This window comes from Battus philenor, unplaced genomic scaffold (genome assembly GCF_028537555.1).
Source record: "Battus philenor isolate CCGP_79_NKW_IND1 unplaced genomic scaffold, ilBatPhil1.0.hap1 SCAF_28, whole genome shotgun sequence".
Classification (NCBI taxonomy): Eukaryota; Metazoa; Arthropoda; class Insecta; order Lepidoptera; family Papilionidae; genus Battus; species Battus philenor.
Genome location: NW_027181691.1, coordinates 7,635,979 through 7,658,827, shown reverse-complemented (window position 1 = coordinate 7,658,827; position 22,849 = coordinate 7,635,979). Strand labels below are relative to the sequence as shown.

Sequence of the window (22,849 nt, the reverse complement as noted above, 5' to 3'; positions counted from 1 at the left end):
AATATAAATAGTTATTGGCTTTATATAACAATAAAATAATAAGTCTTTCAAAAAAACTTAAATTAAAATACTTAACAAAAAATTAAAGCCTGCTATGGTTTAGGAAACCGTATATATAACTTGCTATTACTATTGTAAAGAATTAAAATTAAAATACAACTCATTGTACATAATCTTAGGCACATAAATTACAGTGATATAGGATAGTATAGAGGAGCACTATATATAAATCTCAAGTTATTTCTACAAAGCATACCAAGTAAAACAGTAGTGACTTTCAAACTGTGATCAATGGCGAATGTTTTAGCTTAAATAAGTACTCAGCCAAAATAAATACAACCATGCAACACATTCACACACTGAATAATAAATAATTCATCGTTGAGAGAGCAGAGTAGAGAAATCATCTCAAGAAAGAGGTCGTTTATCTGTGTCGCTACAAAGGCTTCTGGGCCGAGTACGCTAAGCTCTGGGATTCAATAGACCGTCCCCAACCACTTCCGTGTCCGCCGCCGCTGCTATATCCGCCAGTATCTCCGCCATATCCGCTCGTGCCGCCGTAGTCGTGGCTGGATGTATGACTCGACGTATGATGTGGGTGAGCAATCACTTCGTATGTAACGTGCTTCTGTTGAGACAGGAGTTTCTTCAATCCTATCACTGCAGAGAGAACCAAAGCCAGCTTTCCTATTAGCAACGCCTTTCCGGCTATTAATGCAATTGCTCCTATCGCTAATGGCAGCAACGCCATCATTTTTAACATCACCGCAGCCAGCAACGGCCCGAGGATTTTGGCAGCCTTTTTCTTCTTCCCTCTTCCTTCTTCTGTGACATCGTTATCTTCTGTAAATGACGATACTGTGTCTTCTAGCGCGCGCCCTGCGCTTGATACCGCGTCGATAACGTCCGAGCCTTTGACTTCCACGCGGACCGCGTGTGTTTCAAAATATCTCTTCAGTCTTGCGATGGGATCCAGCGATCTGGGTGCTCCGATTTCAGGCGGAGCGTCATTCGCTCTCACAACCGTCACGCCGTCCGATAACGGAAAGGTCTCCTTTTGTCCGATCACCTTGTCGAGGTATGAGAAGAATTTGTATTTTAAGCATGATGTGGAGTCTTTTCTGAAACATTCGCTGATGCCTTCGAGGTCGTTAATCGAGGGTCCGGACTCCTGAGCGGGGAGCGCGACGCACGAGGCGATCAGCGCAAATACTGCACACGACCTCCACATAGTAAGCGGTTGTAACCGACTGTACGCCGGCGCGTACCGTATAACCTTAAATACCTCTCCGCACCCCTCGACAGTTGCTGCTCGATGAAAAAAACTCACCGAAATCATAGAATGGACTTTCTCAGTGGTCTGGAAGTAAAAGTGAAGTCCAGGTTTCATAATACATTGCGCGTAAAGCGGAGATTTAGAGATCATTTTTAAGAACGTGAACTTGAAATTCGCATTTATTTGCGAACACCTCTTACATTGGGAAAAGTAAAAATAAACGCTTTTATATAGGTAAAACGCGTAAATCAAAACGAGCTTTTATCGACAATTAAATAATTATATACAAGAAATATTTTTTTAATCCAGTAGAAACACCAAAATCAGTACTATATAAAAAATTTTAGGCAGTTGTAATCTGAAAAATTAAATAAATAAAACATATTTTAGACTGACCACTTTTTTCATTGATTTGTTTTACAAATAAACAAATGTTACTAAAAAGCTCTCTACTTCAATAATAATTATATTATCATTGTAATGTGTAATAGTAAGATACTATATGATATTTTTTAATTACCTCGTAACACGGATTTGTTTTGATTTTGGCGTCAAACAATTAATAGCTTCGGAGAGGTGTTTCAAAATACGGTACTTTTTACCGAAATAAAATTAAGTTTTTAGATTTTTTTGTAGTTGTTTTTATATTTTTTCTGTTTTTACTCTCTTTAAGAATAATCATAATTCCATATTTTGAAAAAAAGAATATAAGCCTTAAGAACTTTTGCCTTATAGAATACATTTGGGGATTGCGTTTTTTAAAATAGCTTAAACACAAAAGATAGGTCATAGTCACTTTCAATTAACCTTTACTTACTTTTCAAGTGCAAAGTACTATAATAAAAAATTGTTTAAAGATGCAGTTTAGTAAAAGAATGATGAAATAATAATTTTTAAGTTCGAAATATCGAAGTCCGTTAGGTTAAGTAGTATTATATATAATTTATGAATGAAATAAATTATGATACGATTAAATAAAAAAACAAAACTATAAAAATGCTACGAAAAATTAACACAATTCTCAAATTTTCTCTTCAACAACATTTGACGTTAACTTTTAAGTGCAAGCCCATAATTTTTTACATGCCTTATGGGAGAGAGATTATAATTAATTAATATTAATGATTATATATGTAGTAGACCAAAATTAACAGTTTTAAGAAATAAACAACAGGTACACCATAATACAAAAATATATTGACAAATTCTTATATTATTTCTTTGTAACATGGTATTGATTTATCGCCTATTAAAAATCTCCCTATAATTTTCATTATAAGAAGACAGTAAGCCTCCGTTTACTGCATCTATTGGTTTTTTATTAGGTTTGTTTTATTAATCAGTTTATATGATTCATTTTTACTTTTCAACAATGTTTTAAAGCTTATGTCCAAATAAAACCAATTCTATCGATTTGTGTATTATTAATGACAGTAGTACATTTTATATTGAAATAATATTCTTTATAAGAGATTTGATAAAATAAAATAGAGTAGATCAAGCTGTATACGACAGCTAATCGACCATCTGTAATCATCTTTGCCGTACCAATAACTGTTCGCTTTGAAAACCCGCAAAGCGCTTGTGCTAATTCTAAACACGCAGTAGCTTTTTTTATCAATAACATGTTAATTTTGAAACTAAATATAGCATATTTTAAAGTGAATATCTTTAATGCGTTATTAGCAGTGTTAATTTCTTCAAACACATCATAATTTTTTTAATGTTCTTTTTTCAAATATATCTTTTTTAGCATGTTCATTCACGACTATCTATCGATGTTAAGGGTCCATATAGTTCACGAAAACCTGTGTAGTTGCCCTTTTCGAAGCTTGTGGTACTAAGCGATGAATATTTGTCAAATTTGAACATGAAACCATGTCTATTTTTTTCGTTTCGTCAACAACACGCGACCTGATTTATTTGATCAATAATTGTGTAATAAAAATAATATTCTATAAACTAAAAAAAGCGAAAACTTATAAAATAAATTATTGGTGATTTTTCCATTTGGTACATTCTTGTATAACATTCTCCCGTTTACATAAAGTCATAGTTTGAAAGATATCTTAGATCTTCCTTTTCTTAATTTTATATTTAAAATTAAAAGTAATAACTAAAAAAGGTTGTTTGGTAGAGATCTCCTCGAGCATAAAGACTGCCTCTTGTACCTATATAAAATAGAATTTTTTAGTTATTATATATAGTGTACGGTAAAGTATAAATAAATAAAGTAATTTACAAAATAAATCCTATTATAGCATATAAATTTATAGTTCATGGATCTATGTGAAACTTGATTTATTGACTCATTAACAAGGTTTATGCTATTATGTATACATCAAACATTGTCGATTTCATTTAATAAGAGTTGTTTAGTTGAGTTTCTGGCGGCTTTTTTTTAGCAGATAAGCATATTGAGAAGATGGCAGCTTACTCATGGAATAACTACACTGTATTTATTATGTTAAAATAATTAACGATTTTAAAGTTCTACTTAAATTTTGAAGATGTTTTGTAATTGAATTTAATTCTTCCAAGTCTAGACTAGTCAAGGCTTTTTTACTGATAACTCTCCCGGTGGTAAGAGGACTTTCTCTTTCCAGCTGGTTACCAATTTAGGCTTTATTTCCATAGTTGAGTATCGGCTAAACATGATTAAAAACTTAGTATTTCAGAATATTCATACTTATTTACTTAGGTTGTATTAGAGTCAATCAATTTTCTATCTGTGATTGTTTATTGCGTATAATTTAATGTTACCGACTTTCATAGAGTCGCCTGAAGTCGTCAGGCGGGTTTCACTTGGATTTCTATGGGATTCATGGGTATATATGGATTTCTAGATTTTCATACGATTAACTACTTTTTTCGAAATTATTTTTCTTTTTAGTACTAGTTATACTTTAGCAATTTATGATAATGGCATATAGTTATTAAGTCCAAAGTTCGAGGAAATTTGAACACCTTCATTTACTTGTAAAAGGTTCTATTACCTGTAACTTATATTATAACATTCACACCAACGGTGAACTGTTTACATTGGTGATGTGTAAACTTGTGAATTATCACATTGCTGCTATTCACATTTAGTCTTTAATGTTTCAATATACGAGTAGTAAAGCGTTGTTATGAAGGTTGACATCTTTATTTATGTATCCATATAGCCATAAAAGGTTTTCGCCACCAAATTAAAACAGATATTGTTAGAAAATAAACATAGTGATTCATAAAATTTTATTAATAAAATTGTCAGATTTGTCGTTTTGGAAAAAATTGTGCAAATCTTAACAATGCTGTGAGTAAGAATTTACAATAAAATTCTTTATTGAAAAGTTTTTAATTTTTTTTTAAATGGAACGCTTAGATATAAAAGACAAAGTAAATACTCGGAGGATTTTAAGTAACTTTTGACAGATATGTCATCAGATATAGATTATTTTAAAAAGTTTATCGTGTGCGGGACAAAAATCATGAAAACATCAAAATCATGATGATCAAGATCAAGTCTTATTGCGAGGTTGATGCAGTCATTTGATAGTTGAAATAGCTTATAAGGCGCAAATAAGATAGTTTAGAGAGGTTATAAATTGTTGGAAAAATCACCTAATGATTCTAATAAAGGTGACTATTTTGTGATCCGAAATTCCTCGCACCCTCACGTCGTCGCCTCTTTTGATACGGACTTATGATTCGGCATCGGAAGAAAGCTCTGGTTTTATCTGAACAGACTTGATTTCAAGGCACCGAGTAAGGAATGACTCAAGTTCACACTGATCCTCCAAAGCTCAATCAAAGAGTACATCGCATGGAGTTACCTGATGCTTCCTCTCTTTAGCTATTTTCACCACTTCACCGTATCAGCATCGTCAGGTGGCCATTTTTCTGCCGAATGTATTAATAGGGGCTGAAGTTTTAGAATTAAAGAAAAACTCTCGATTTATCTGAACGACCTGAATTTAAGAACACTGGGAAAAGACTGCTGGAGTATGATGATACAATCGAAAAGTACCTCGTCATTGAGCTTTTACTTTCGACATGCTGAATGGTGTGTATAGCATCGCCTGAAAACATAAATATGTCACTAGACCTGCACTTTGCATTTATTTTACAATAACTACCTGAAGCTTAGCGTTTAGAAATACGGCTGGCAATTAAATCTTGCATATAAAGATTAACCGTGTTATAAATTGTTATCGGTCAAACATCAATGACGATACAAAACCTCAAGTTATAAAACACAACGTAATATAAACTAAGCAACGTAATTTTGTTGTAATAAAAACAGAATAAGAATAAAGTCACGAAGTGTGCCGGTCCACAGAAAATCAAACAAAAGAACGAAACAAGAATCAAACAGAAAAAGTTTCTAGGTCTATGCCAGCTGGTTGTATTGTAAACACACTATGATGTAATTTATGTCAAACGTTTTCTTTTAATCTTATTACAATAGTTATGTAATTAAAATATATTTGTTTTAAAATAAATTTTGAAATAAAATAAAGTAATAATTAAAATATTATAGCTATGGCTACAAATAAAGATGCGTATATTTTGCGTTGAGACATAACGGGAATTCAAAGCTGACATTATAGTGAATATAGTACGTCAACGGAACTCATATACACAACGGAAATAGTACATTGCGTTCACTGAAAATACTGAGAAATGTACATCTTACTGGTAAGTCAAAAACGGATGAGATGCGTTTACATGGTGGTCAAATTAAAACATGAATAACTTTTACGATACGGATACGTTCCCATGCTCTTTCTTTTATTCCTTTATATTTACCATACTACTTGTAAGACACAGTAAAATGCGAAAAAGTATCGTGGTTTTATCCCATAAGCGCCTACTGCAAGGCATAGGCCTCCCCCAAAAATGATTATTGTAGGACATACTCCTCCTATGGAAACTTAATGGTGAACAGTGGCAATACAATAAAATATTTTATTCCGGGAATCGAAACCTGCCTGATTGGTATATATATATATATACATATACATACATTATATATATATATATATATATATATATATATATATATATATATATATATATATATATAAATATATGTATTTAAGTTATTTGCTTCCCTTTTTTATATACAGTTTATGTATAGTACAGTTTATTTTTGTTCGGATACATGAGAATGTAAACATGATCTTCTATTACCGCAAGAGAGCAAACACTTATAAGGTAAAAGTTTGACTTCGTCACGGATGTGTAGCCTTCAGTGGAAAGAGTGATAATATTGCATATTCGAATGACCATAGATTTTAGGGTTCCTCTCAAAAAATTTAAGTTCTTATCCATTTCGAGTACTGTTTGACTATAAGTCTAATGCTCCTCACTGTTTCTCGCTATTTTGATGATGTCATCCTTCCACCGTATTTGTTGATTAGCCGCCACCTTTTCTGTTTTCATAATCACCAACGTAGCAGTCCACCCAACGGACCATAGAAAGTGTAATGCTAGGGATCTCACCACAAGATAGAATGAGGAGATGATTAGAAAGCAAAAGAAGAAGAACCAACAGCCCCAAGGGACACAGCGCATTGAAGATATGGCGGCTTCAAGCTACTGAAGTAGAAACTACGGATTCGCAAACCCCCGTAGTGGTTTCTTATTTTTAGAACCCTAGTATGATTCATTTATTTAAAAGGACTGTCCGGGATTGAACTTGAATTGACTTATGCTTAGAGATATTTTTAACTAGTCAAATTGAGGGAGCTAAGGTATTGTGTTTAAATTAGTTTATGTAATAAATTGTGAAAAACATATTACATAAATACAATATTATCATAAATTAAATTGTTTTCGTTAATTTAAAAATTTGATTTATCTTCCATTTTAATTTATTTTTAATGATAGAAATAAGTTGTAATTAATTTTCTTATCTGAATTATTAAATACCGTGTTTACTTATAATGATGGAACTTACATCATTGTTAATTGTACGTAATAATTTAGATTTGATTATAAAATTTAAAACACTCCGATCAATTAATGTGTATTTACAGAAGTATTTATTAATTTATATCCATTATGTATAAAAAGCAACAATATATCACTAGAACCATTGTATTATGTTTAAAATGGCATTATATTTGAATAGAAAAAATTCTTACCGCCATGACACTTAAGATTTATTAAAAAACAGATCAATTTTCACTAAAGGAATTTCGGAAAGTGAACCTTGATAATCTCATTTGCAATGACATCTAAGTTTATCGAGTATCGAAAACTATTTTTTTGTACATTTCTACTCAACTCACGTACATAAGTTGGCCAAGTTTTGAATGTGCACAAGCGTGTTTAGGTCAAGAACACTTCCGTATCATCAAAAATTTTAAATCTATTACATCTTTGCAAATATATAAGGAAATCGTAATATTTTTATAACAATTTTTTTTATAATAATCACGCTTTTCCGACCGGCGACATAGTTGAGATTGCAAGAAGTTGCTGGATGCGAGCAACACAACACTATTCATCGTGGCGGTCTTCAGAGGTGGCCTTGCAGTCGGCATATACTGGTTAAAAAGAAGAATTAGAAGAAAGTTTTTTCAAATTATGAACAGCAGTTGTTAAAACTATTTTGCTATTAGCAATCGAATTTTTCGTACTCGAACATTATATAGCAAAGTAATGTTCCTAAAAACAGCTAAACAGTAGATCAGTAGAACTATGAGAAACATATTTAAGACACACTTATTATGTACAAAACATTGCTGTGAGTAAACCTTATGAAAGTGTAAATAACGCTTGAGCAAACGTACTAGCAGATGGAATCATCAAAATAATTGTATTTTAATTTATATAATTTTTATATTCAATATATATATATATATATATATTTATACATACACACACATACATATTTTATATATGTGTATATACATAAAGAAGATTTTGTTACTTATGTTATCTGTTGCATTTTAATTGTTTTTCTCATTTATGATATTAATTTATTTCGCCCTTCTTCATAATTTTTTACTGCACCGCCCTAATGGTTAACTGATAAAAATACTTTTGGTATTAATTTTCCATTCCACATTGTATAAAAAGTATATAAATAAATAGTTTAATTTAAAATTTACATGTCCTGTTTTAGTGGGAAAATCCTACATGGGATACCCTTTCGTTGTGTAAACTAAGAAAGATTTATGCCGAAGTTCTGCCGGCTGGGAACCTTCCATTTATTAACGGCTTTTTTCAAAATTTCGGGAATGTTATCGCATACACCGTAATTCCAATGGTTGTGGCCTAGTGTCTCAATATCTAAGGGCCGATAGTAAGTTTTTATCCGTAATCATAAACACCCTAGCGGAATTAGCTCGCGAATTGCCACGGGTCCAGGATATACTTGAAACGGATTACTTCGAAGGTTTTGTTATTGGGATTAAATAAAAGCATGATATAACCCACTCCGACGTTCAGGTCAGCTTTGTTTCGGGTCAAGGGCTTCATTTTGCTTTCTCTCTATCTTAACGTAGTTTTTCTGCTATTTTTTTATTTATGACAAAAATTAAATTCAAAAAAAAAAACTGTCGTTAGTTGTTGTCAGTTCGATTCACACAAGCGTATATTTAATGAATTTTAAATCATCATTACAGTATACTACAGTGAACACCGATGATTAAACAGGCATATCTGTGGTCAAAATCCTTAGAGATGCAAGAAAAGGGGCACCTTCAGGAGCCCTGTTACACTAATCGGTGTAACATGACTCCTGAAGGTGCCCCGTGGAGGGGTGGAACACGTGTTGGGTGGTTTGGCGGTGGCGGTTGTGTGATTCGCATTGCTTGCCGCATACGCATTTATCGGCGGGTTGGCGGGCGGTGCATTTTGTTGCACGACTACCCCTGTCCTTTTCTTACTTAGAATGGACATCCGCGAGGTAACGCCTGATTTCATTAAATACCTTAGAGATGCGTTGTATCCATCAACAAGGAGTGGGCCTGGATGACTACTCTGCACGTCTTTCTCTAAGATGGAGGCTATATTTCAGCTATGCGAAAATTAATCGTTTTATATGATATATTAATTGAAAGGTATTTAAACAAAAAATGCTGGATTAATTAGTAATTAATATGTATTCGTCATTATTTCATGTTTTAGTTTATTACACTCACAAACTTTTCAAATTTGTGACCTTTTCTGATAGCTTCTTACATACTTTTTTAATTATAACGAATTTATTAAGTTTATTGTTAATTTTCTTTATTTATCTCTTTATTGTACAACATTACACAATAAAATTCATACGAAACATGCAAAAGTCAAGTAATTAGGCGTAGAGGGAAAATAGCACATTTATAATATATTTAAATTTTTAGTATTCTAGTGAAGGCATTTATACTACCAAGCTACTTGAGTGAATTTATTGGTCATATAAAAATATTTTTGTCGCCACTCTATAGCACCTTAATTTATTTATTTAGTAATGAGTTCTGTCACAAAAATAAATACTATCTTATATTAAAACGTTGCCTACGGTAACTGTAATGTATATTTTAAGCAGCACACATATCAAATACTGTAAACCATTGACATATTCTATTGAAAAGTGATTATAACATATAAAGCGATTCATCATCATCTTCATGATTTCAGTCGTAGGATGTCCATTACTGGACATAGGCCTGTCCATAAATTCCTAGTTGGTCCGGTTGAAAAAGCCTTTCATCCTGCGATTGTCTGTTCAACTTATATGTAGACATCCTACTATCCTCTCGCTGGCCGACCCGTGGTCTCCACTCCAGAACCTTTAGATCCCAGCGACAACCTTTTTTGTTACGTAGCCTTCCCACTATCACTGCCAATCTGGTGATGTAAGGTACTTCGTAACAGATATAACCAATTTTGGTCTTTGAATATAATTTGAAGACTTTCTCATCCAACAAACTCGTCTCGTGTTCTTTGTTCTCCTATCTTAGCTATTAACAATTAATTTTAACCTTTTTTTCCTTATTCAACCTTATTTAAAACAATGTCTATTTTGTCGTGCGTTGATAAATATATTTGATGTTTATCCAACATTGGGACAGGTGATGTATCATTGGCTGATGTATAAAACATGGATTATGAAGATAAAATACGATTACCTTTTTGACTTATTTACAGATATTGTAAATGAAAATGGTACTTAAGATATTGTATTTTATAGATGGCGTGACAATGGGAATGTATATATATATATATATATATATATATATCTATTATCTATCTGTATATATATATATATACAGATATATATATATATATATATACAGTTCATCAATGTAACGTACGTAGTGAGGTATACACTTCCTAAATCAAAATAGTATAATATACAGAACCGCGCGAGATACAAGTGGCAACAAGTTGACCGCTCTCCTATTCACGGAGATAATCCTTTCACTTTTCAAGTGTACTTAGAGTTCAATGACACGCCATAGCGTTTGATGTAGCTTAAGCTATAAAATTATAATGAAATTATACGCATATATAACCTACTCGTACGTATACTTGTAACTTCTATTTTAAAAGTATATGTATGTTCCGTAGCAGGTTCGATTCTAGATGAATGTATTAAGATTTATATTATATAACATTTAGCAATGCGCAGTTAATCACTGAACCTTCTCTTTCGAAGGAAAGGGCTGTGAGTGACACTGAAAATCATTACTAGTCTAATATAACGTTCATGAGATCGCCTCGATGACCTACCTTATGCTGCCTTCATCCTTCGACTTCCCGGGACCTTAATAACGCTGTAGATTAATCTAGTGGGGCGCCTATCCACGCCGCATCTACCAGTTCGCTGTTGACATTCGAGACTTATTGGCCCCAACGGCTGCAGCTGCGGTGGATGATGTATTAAAAAAAATATATATTGAACAATGTTTTTATTTATATATATATGTACGTATGACGTAGGTTAGGTAGGTTTTGCAATTGTTACAGTTTATTAAACTCAGTAGTTATGTATAACCAACATACAAACAAAGAATATTCATGCGCTACAATAGTAAATATTGATAAACTCTAAAAACTTTGTATGACGAAATGGTTAACGAAAACAAATTCTTATAAACATAGAATTGTACAAAATTATGGTCCAACGAAATTTCTAGAAAACTAACTGGCCCGAAAGATATCTTATCAAGACTACGATTCGACTCTTAGTTATAATTAATCAATTCAAAACCTCGAAGCGTATTTACTCGCAAATCCACGAAATTTATAGGGAATTGTGCTGTATCTATAGTCATTACATGTTTTTAAAACTATTAATTCTATTTTCGTAGCATTCTCCCGCAAAGTATTGTAATACTAATAAAAAGTAAGATAAATGACATCGGTAGTCACCTATAATTTTAAGTCATTTAAAATGTAGTAACATAGTATAAAATTATTACTAAGAATTACATTTAATAGAAAAGTCTTCTTTGTGAGCAATATACTAGGTAATTGAGATAACCATCAAATATTTTTTGTTAATCTAATTTACATTTTATTTATTATTACATTGTTACTAATTCAAAACATTGAAAAACTTCATCGAAAAATCTTCCGATCATTTTATATAAAAGCGTTGTAGTCTCTTCCAGTTTCTTCTTCCAACGCGTTCGGATATAGATACTATTATTTATATTTATCTACACGAAGTATATGTTTTATATTATACGTATATATTATATATAAATATTTATACGAGGTATATATGTAAGTATTGTTATTGTATCATTAGTAGGTATGTTCTATTTTATTACAGTTTATGCACCTGCCTCGATTATTTCCACTCAGCCCTAAGGTAGACTGGTAGAGAACGCCTATAGAGTTAAGTCCGCCATTGTACATTTTTTGTGTGCGTAAAGAGTAAAAAGATAAATAAATAAAGATATAGTAGTAATGTTAGCCAGGCAGTAGCAACCGATGAAATCGAGGTTTGGCTTTTTAGGCGCCCTTGAGTCTGAAAGTTATTCGCGTATTGAATGACAGCTTAAGCCAAGGTTCCCTCTCCTTGGTCACGGGATGAAGCGCTCGCCCGAGAAATCTAATGTCTCGGCAGTATCCCAATCTGGTAAATATATATGTACCTAATTAAAAATTCCTGTGGCAGCCCTTAAGTAAATTTACGTGAACAAAGTTTAGGTTAAACGCCTTCTCTGTCACTTAAGGCTCCGGAATCTTTAAATATACACAAGGCAACAGTGTAAATAGGAACAACCTAAAAAAAAACTAAAATAAAATGATAGTTCAATAACTTTATTTTGAATTCAGCGGTTAACACAATCGCATTTTTGTATCGTTATATTTTGTCATCGTTATGTTCATATTACTATAAGGTAAAACTCAAAGAAGTAATAACTTATATTTGCCAAAAGACGGTAAAGTGCTGTCAAAAGTTTTAAGCTTCAAAAGAATATATAAAAGAACAAAACGGTTTCCAGAGTGATCACATTATTTATTAAATTATTCATTGATTTTCACTCTTTGTACATAAATATAATAATTAAAATACAACTAGATGGATATGTAATAAAAAATGTAGATAATAAACAAAAGTTAAATAATTTATACAGGGGGGAACAACAAGCAGTCCTTTCACTTTTAGTGATATCATCCAGACAACCTTGCAACGGTGATAAGAGAGATGAAAATAATTATAAATTTATGTCTTAATTTATTATTAAACAAATATTACATTAAAGATAAGTTACCTGCTCTGTCTAATATAAGATTTTAGTAATAATCTAATTATATTTTCACTGCTAATACTTTAAGTTGACGATATTATTTATTTATTACTTACTAATGAGTTTTTGTTTAGGTTTTCGTTGGCGTCAAATGTTTTATAGTTAGTGATTCTGTGAAATGTATGGCAAAAGAAACGTGTCTTTTTACTCTTTTACTTTCTTAGCAATATTTCCATTATTTCATTATTATCTCGTACTTTAAGGATATTATCAGGATAAAGAATAAAAATATATATAAAACAGCCTTACTTGAGTTTTACGCCTGGCGTCATGTGAGATGTTGATATCATTTTTTATTTCTATAGGTGCCGAATTAATTGAAGGTGATCGCGAGAGAGATCGACGATAAAAATTTAACCATTGGTTATACCGTCACGAGTTGGAGCTTCATTAATTATCTGAGGCACTAGTCTAAATGCTAATTGCCACAACCACAGGTCTTACATATTCAGTTGAATGTGTGCACCTGAATAGAATTTTTAATTTATAATTTTAATGACGAAGATACAATACGACGAAGAACAAATTATAAATATTTTAATGATACATCAAAACATACATCGTAAACTTTTTTCTTAAAGTAGGTTTTACTGTCCCGATGAATTATACTAATATTTTTTTAGTAATCCGTAAAACATTGTTGAGTGTGCCATATTTAAATTAAAGTTAATTGTATTTATAACCTAGACGTGTACTTGTTCATTTTTCAAATAATAAAAAAGTTAACATATTATAATAATTTATAACATAAAACAGTTTATGTTAGATAAATGAGCCATAGCCTTAACCATAAGTAATACTAAAACAGGAACACTACGCTATGTCGGATTGTCATAGTTAAAAATACCTCTATACTTACATATGTATGCCTTAAAGATATATAAGTCATGTCTTGGACAAATTTAAGTTTTTGATTATGGCTTATGAATCGGAGACGTAGTTATTAACGAAAGGCCTTTTATGAAGATTCAAAATCATCCAGAGGACCGTAGAAAAGGCTCTGCTCGGAGTTACTCTACAAGGTTGAATCAGAAAAGATGAGATCAGAAGAAGAAGAACCTTGGTTCTTCTTCTGATCTCATTCTTCTTCACGAACCTCAAAGAATTGATTGTCTGAATTGACAGTGAACGAGGTACATCTTTCCAGTCACTGTTGGAACGGTAAAGTACTCGAGTGGCGACCACAAGCCAGTGGGACATTGAAGTAGACTGAAGACATAGTCTATGTCGAGGGTATTCATTAGATGCTGACAGTGCAAGATCCATTCATCGTAGCGATCTTTGGGAGAGGTCTTTCATTGCAATGGCGTCAATCGACTGAGATGATTGAAGCATTACACATTTACACAGAAAAAGAAAGATCGTTGTCGTAAAATATTTTATGAAAAGGTTAAAATAATCTAAACTATCTACGTATGTCAGGAAATATTGCATTAAAAAGACTAGACCAGATTCACACCGACGGAGCCGTTATAATTGGTAGCCACATTACAATATCTTATGTAAGGAAGAATGGTTAACCTTTCACCTGTTCATCTTCAGATTTAAAGTGAAAGTTAAACTGAGGAGACTACAGACTGTCGTTACAATGACGAACAATCGTTCGAAAGTTATTTATTCCTGCTTCTTTAAAGCTATGTTGTGAAATATGACCTATTCTTCATTATCAAACACAGCAATGGCAGACCGGTTGCAATGACATGTTTTTAATATATTCGTAGTTTTGAATGTTTTTAATTATATTTCGAACCTGACGCTGTATAAATCAAAAATTCTATTCAGTTAACGTCAAGTATTAACATGAAAAATCATATGACCAATCTTAATTGGTACGTAAAAGAGACTCTAATGTATTTAACCCTTTCAGGACCATAAGGTTACGGTACCTTATTTAATCAATTTAGCTAGATGTAATGAATTAATAGGCATCCTAAAAACATAATTTATACTAAAAGTTCAAAAAAGTTATTGGTAAGTCTGTTTTGTTGTAAATAATGTACATTTGTTACTTAGTGTACTTTTTTTACTTGTTTATGAATAATATAAATATAATAGGGCAAGTTGTTTGTGGTACTCGGCGAAACAATTCCTGTTGTTAGATGATTGGTTAATGATTAGATGGATTGTTTTTTTGAGATGTTGAAGGTTCAGGTGATTCTTGCCGTTGAAGAGTCGTCGTTTCTTCAACCTCGACATCAAATACCCCTTGGTCATCATCTTGTACTAGAAGTCTTTGGTCTTCGTCATCAAGCACTAAGTCATCTTCCTCATCGCTATTGTCACCCACAAAAATTTGAAGAATTTTAATTTTTCGAAGTTCAAAAACTTCACGTCCCATACGAAACATATTCTGCGAAAATATGAATAAGAAAATGATAGCATTTTGGTATATCACCAGGCCAAAAGTTAAGAAATTCCGTATAAAAAGTATCCCTTTACGCCGACAGGGACATCCGTGTCCCATAATCTTTATAACGATTTATCACAGAATACAACATAAATACATTACTACTGAATATTTAAAATAACAATTTACTTACCAGGTAATGATAATTTGACAATGTAAAAACTTGAAAAGCACTTTTACAATATCAATTATTTATTCCAAACAGCAGATCATTCGCGCCAAAAGAACTCTAACGTTCCGGTGACGATAGACAATAAACGGTGTAAGTTATCATGTATTTCCAGTAAAAAATAATAAAAAGGTACTTTCCGAAATGTTAAAACAAAAAATAATTTACAATGGTTACGTAAATATTTAATAAATCCATGATTTTTGCTTGGGACACCGGCGTCCCCGTGGTCGTGAAAGGGTTAAATAGCCAGGATGATTCACTTATCAAGTAAATATTCTACTCGTCACACTATATTTATTTAATGATAGCCTATTTAACTTTAAACCAAATAAGCTTCGATAATTTTATTTTTATTTTATTCAACATTATTTTGTTTCAAAATAAATTTCAAATTACATTGTATATATTATATTGTATTATATTATATTATATTATATTATATTATATTATATTATATTATATTATATTATATTATATTATATTATATTATATTATATTATATTATATTATATTATATTATATTATATTATATTATATTATATTATATTATATTATATTATATTATATTATATTATATTACATTATATTATATTATATTATATTATATTATATTATATTATATTATATTATATTATATTATATTATATTATATTATATTATATTATATTATATTATATTATATTATATTATATCATATTACATTATATTATAGTATGGTGTCAAAAATTAAATATTATGTAGTAAGCAGTGTGAGGGAAAGATGGTTATTGCAGTTATTGTCGGAAGATGGCAATGAATGTAAACGTCCCAACAAATTCTCGAAGAAATGATCTCGCGGAAAAGTCATAACGATTAACAATCTGCATAAGAGAACGTATGGGGCAATAAAAAATGTGAAAGTGTACGTAAATAGAGATACAATGAGATCTTTGTACATTTACTGACTTCTTGCAATTAAGCAATGCAGAGAATGTAAATCTGAATTATTTTAGAAATTAATTAATATTCAGCTTCATATGCAATTTCACAACAAAATTTTATACACCTGACACACATTTATTAATTAAAGAAAACCATACAGAATATTTAATTTAAGTATATGTTCTATATACATTATGTTTTTCTAAGTGATTAAGCATTGTAGCTTAATTTACTTATGAATATGACCTCTCTTACTCGTATTAAATTGTTTATAAATTTTCTTTAGTACTAAATAATATGCATGTATCCAACATTCCCAAATACTTATAAATCATATAGTTCATAAATAAACTCAAGTTTTTATAAGTACAATTTTCTTCTCTTATACTTTTAATTCAGTCTTCGTTGTTTATTATATTATTAACATTGGTTCAATTATTGTAAAATTAGGTAAATATATCTTATGTTGTAATAATAAGCACAAGTCCGGTCATGTACCGAAATACCAGCTTGAGATGAGCCAAGAGATTTATTAGTAATGATGCTTTGACGTGCGTTAAAGTTCAGAGCGTGGAAAAACTGTGCGACGGAGTTTTATGAATTTAATTTCTTTATCTCCTTTCTCCATCGAACATCGGAAGCACAGATTCACGACAACCATACAAAGATCAAAATCCCGTCAACCCGAATTATGTGTTTTGCCACTACTTTTATGGTGCGAACAGCCAAGTGATAGATCAATCTGCGTCGTTGTTTCCAGCTAGTTATAGCTTGGGAGACTTCAAGTCAAGAGTGAATAGGTATCTCTGGGCAGACACGTACCATCGTAGACCTCATCTTTGCCTAACATCAGGAGAAATTTGCTAAAACCAATAAAGAAATTTTTTTATCTTGTTAAATGTATTAATCAATGCAAATTTAAGCAAAGAATACAGAACGAACCTTTCGTTTTAATAAAGATGAATGTTAGCGTAATTTATGTAATAAAATGTTAATATTCTAAAATTATGTTATTGTGACATTGAAACGATAAAGTTAAGACAGTGGTACACCGAGAGTAAAATTAAACGTTACAATTTGAGATCGAAAATTACTTAAATATAATATTTTTTTGTAATTTTATTTTTACTTACCGGTGGTATCAATAGGACATGTAAAACTAACTTAATTATTATTACTTAAATAATCTTAAAAACGAGGAATATGAAGGCATATTCTCATACACCTAATGCAACTCCATGCAGGGACTTGTCTGGTGACTTTAATTAATTGTCATGGTTATACTGCATTTCGGATTTTTTTTACGTTTTTATACTAAATATCAGCTCTGCTATCACTTATATAATCCCTGGAGGTTTTATGAGCTCCTTTCTATATAAAATTGTAACACTTCTTTATAATGTCAAATTAATATAAACAAATATCACTAAGTCAACAAAATATATTTTTTTCGTTTTCCTCATAAATATTTCAGTCCCGAAACTTGAAAAGTTTATTATGAGATACGTTGAAAATAAATATATTTAAATATAAACGGTACCACGTACTTAATTTACTTAGAATCTACTAGATGTACAGGGAATAGAAAGTATGTGTATAGGCATAATATTATTTAATTTACTTTACTATAGGTTCATTAAATATATCATATCATATCATAATATCTCATGTATTTCATATTTAATTCTCAGTTACAATATTCCTATAGAACCGACATTCCGAACCTAAGTAAAATATGTATTTAAATGTACATATTATCAGCCAATACACCCACAGCCATCCCCAAGACTTTACCTAAGATTGACACTATTAATTTTTTTATACTGCCGGCATCCGGCAACTTCTTGCGAACTTATGCCGTCGGGTCAACCAGTAAAATGCCTACTCGCGTCTACCGGTTCGTGATCACTCGAGAATTTTTTGGCTCTAACGACCATCGATTGCACGAGCGATTTGCCCAGTACGCTGTTACTCCAAATGAGCAATTCCTCGACCTACGTCGACGACTTTTGATTCTTAAATAATGCTTAAATGACATAAACTATATTATATAAACTATATATTATTATATATAGTTATTATATATAATAATATTTAGTTAAATATATATTTATTAAATGACATAAACATAAGATTCAATTTTTAGCTTTTAATTTACATTCGATTTTATTAAGATCTCAGTGTACTTCACCCTTAAACACCAATATAATCGGTCAAACACCTCTGATCAGAACAGGTTTTTTTGTTTAATTTTATTATATTGCCTTTATTTGATTAGTAAACGGTTAAGCGACCTCCTCACATTGTTTTCCTTAATTGTCTGTGAAGAATGATGATGTTATAATTGTCATAATACGAGCACGTTGATCTCTTCTATACAATTGCCATAAATAAAACAAATTTACATTTTTAATTGAATACTTATACCATACTTTGTTTATACCGCACTTATACCACGGTCACACGCTCAACGTTAGATGGGCGATTAAAAAACGATCATCGTTATAACAAATTCATGGCGCTTTTTAACTCCACTTTGTTGTGTGTGAATTAGATACGCACGCATTAGCTACGCAATGTAAAGTAAACATAATAATTATATGTTTAAATATTCCTCTCTCGTGTCGGTATATGAAATTATGAAGAATTATTTTTGATTCTAATCAAGATAGCGATCACATTTATGGTATTTAATTATATTTTTGTACTGTCAAATTTACTGGCTTTTCCTAATTCGAAAATTAACAGATTAAACTTGTATCAGGGTTATTGTTTTATATATTGACTTAAAGTAATTTGAATAAATAACGATTACTTAAAAAAAAAAAACACTTTAAACTGATTACTGAATACAGGATTGTAAACATTAAATCATTCATTAAAATAAAAAAATTATCATACGTGTATCAACAAAACATATTTTTTTTTACATTTTAATATATAAATACTTTCCGAAAAGGCCTTCTACATTAGGTGATATGTCCTTTCCATACAGAATTTTGTAATACAAAATCTATCATTATAACTATTGTAATCATCTTAAAATATATTTAATAAATAATTACACTATCTACAGCTTGTCAGTACAAGAAGATAATAATTCTTACACATTATTATTTGGCAGCTATAAATGCTTTAAAAAGTAATAAGGTTTACGTGGTGACAAACGACTCAGCTATAAAATACACACATAACACTAAGCGGCAGTTACATATCCGGACACCTACATGCAATACAAGAAGCTACTCTTCTCCACCAGGAACTAAAAATTTTCCTCCGAAGTTTGGCTATGGAAGGAATTAGATACCACCAAGTATTCTAGCTCAAGAAAATTTTCCTTAAGTGAAAGTTCACGACCAGCAGCAAACAGAAAAATGAGGGGTAGTACCTTTGTTTAGGCTTCATAAAATTAGTATTATTTTTTAGCCAAACGTATACAGTTTTACAATAATCTTCCGCGCAATGCCTCTAAATTATCAAGCTATAAACGTAAGAAGTTCATAAAACATTCTTTTTATTTTATATTACTCCGCTTCAATTCTCTGACATAAAGAAATTCCTATTATAGTTAAGAGGATTTTTAACAGATAGTAAAACTTGGTGATGAATTGCTCTATTACTGTATTAAGGATGATGTAAAGGCCTAAAAACCCATATAAGTTTTTTATAGGCTCGTTTCCGATTAGCGCAGGTTTAAAACCCTCGTAGCCTTAAATAGAAAAAAGGAAACCTCCAATTGGAAGAGCTCAATCTGATTCTAGTTTCTATCAATTTTTGCGCTTCTGATGCTCTAAACAACATGATAATTAAATAATTTAAATTAGGTGTTACTCAAGCGGTCACCAGCTTAAATTACGAAATATAATTACAGAGAAAGTAAGAAAATCCTGGACTGTAAGTAATGCATATACTGAACCCGGCGATCCGGGACAAATGCACGCGGATCTTCGAGTGAAAGTAAGTGAAAGCGGAGGGCTACTAAGATTATGTTGATATAACTAATTTGTGGAAGATGAAACCATAGTGATATGAGAATTTTCTCGAATCATTCACTGCAATTATTTTATATAGAAGATTAAAAAACAATTTCCGTATACGACTAACGAGAACGATACACTAATTATTTCAGGTCAGTCAATGGATGCCTATTGCAAGAAAAAGACCTTCTCCTAAAATCAACGAAATAACAGGATTTTGATAATAAACCTTTCGACCGTTGGCTGCACGAACGCTGTGTCCCGTTCATTGCCACTAAGACGAGTAAACCTTAGATTAACGTCGGTGACTTTGGTTCTTCTACAGACCTCTATATTACTGATTCGATACATTCTATATTTATTTATTTACTCAAAGATAACTTATACATAATTATTACGATTTTTTCTTTCGATCTTTATCTAAACTGTCACCTTTTTGGCGTTTAAAAATTGTGTGGGCTTGAAGGAGCGGAGCTCAGGAAGTGCTTAGCCTTAACCTCGTTTACGTAACTTAGGTTATTAACTCAAATAAAAAATTCAAATAGGACGTGTAAACTATTTCATTTATGCCAAAATCAAAATTTTAGAACCGGGGTGAACAACACGTAGCTCGTGGTCCGCGTGCGGCTCATTTTACATGTTTATTCAGCCCGTCAAGCATTTCTACATTTGAATTTATTTAAGTAGATCATACTAAACCGAAACAATTTGGTAGATATTGACTTGTCGGTAACTTTTTCAGACGTAATACAAGCGACATCTGCACGATTTTTTTTTATTTTTGAATTGATTCCTATTTTTTAATTCTTATGTTTATTATAAATAAAGTTTAATTATGTATTAATATGTATTACTTTATATGCGGCTCGCTGAACCATTTTAAAATGTAACTTGGACCATTATTTGAAAAGATTGCTGACCCCTGTTCTGGAATGAAGAAGCATTCGTGGAAGATATAAGAATTTGAAAGAAAAGCATTATTTTTAATTTCTAATTCCTCAAAAAGTTAAATGTTCGTTAAGTTGTATAACTACGCGAGTATAAACTATGCGAGTATTCGCATGCCGGAATCTCCACAAGTTGATTTCACATAAAATCATCCACGGAAACCGAAGATGCGTTATAAAATGACAACCTGCAAGCAGGCCCTATTGAATATTGTCAACGGTTATCGTATTGCATGTGTGAATAAAAACCTATTATTTAGTATTTCTTAGTATTTCGAAAGCGAGCTTCGATAAATAATGAAAAAGATCTCTAAGGAGATTAATAGCATAACCCCAAAATGTGACACTTGCCTTCTTTCGTTTTTCCATAAAACAATTTCTCACGGCCTAAATGCAGTCCATTATTCTTCATAATTCCCGTGTAAATGAGTCGAGACATGTGTCAATGTCATGGCTCATTTTAATCATGGTGACGAATAGAAAACGCTTTTAATATTTCCCATAGAAATTAAGGTTAGATTTTAATACGGTCACGACAATGTATAACTAATAAGAACAATTGGGTCATTAGCTTTGCGTTAAATGCTATTGTTGAGGCGTGGAACTCCTCCCAGTATCCTCCACTATGCATGCTAACAAGGTATATAAGAGCTATATGAACAAATATCACGAGCTGATGACAATAATCATTTATTGATGAATAGTTGTAGAAGTAACCTTTACAATTCTATTAACGTAATCTAAGCTGGCTATTCATATCTAGTTTATAAAATAGTCCTTGATAATAGCAACTACACCATTTGGACACGGTCCAGACAAATAATTAAATAAATAAATAAAACTTAAATAACTAAATATTGGTCCTTTTCTTACGGTCTAGACGGTTCACGCGGTATACACGCATCGATAAATATGTAAGTTAATGTATTTTAGGGTTTTTCGATGTAGAGCTAAAGTTTTGCAACCATCTAGGGATTTTCTTAAATTGCACTTGCTCGCTGCACTGGTGGGCGCCATCGTATTGATTTTGACAATCCTTGATTGGACGAACGTACGAACGTCAAAAATAACCTTCAGTTATTGGCTAGAATTTCTGTATTTTGATTGGGATAACGCTGCTTGATTGGGTAATGAGGAATTGGCGCCAATTACAAGAAAATAATGAAATGGTTATGGAACAATACGTATGTTAGTATATTAGTTATAATCTTTATACCAAAATTGAAGAATAACAAGACATTAAAATGATTGAATATGTCCCGTTCTAATGTGTTTCGTTTCACATTCGCACTTGTCGTGAGTTAGTGCATTTTATTTAACAATTGCAATTACATCATCATTGTCATTACTGCTATGGATATAAGGATCGGCTTAATTCGATCTGCATCCAGTGTCTTTC

At 31.4% G+C, this 22,849-nt stretch overlaps 1 protein-coding gene across 1 annotated transcript; it reads right to left on the bottom strand.

Annotated features, from left to right (window-relative positions):
- Nucleotides 1–436: 436 nt before the first annotated feature.
- Nucleotides 437–1,231, bottom strand: Osi7 (Osiris 7). The gene has a single exon (XM_068769587.1). It carries the CDS (start codon nt 1,229–1,231, stop codon nt 437–439), a length of 795 nt encoding a protein of 264 aa, XP_068625688.1.
- Nucleotides 1,232–22,849: the final 21,618 nt, after the last annotated feature.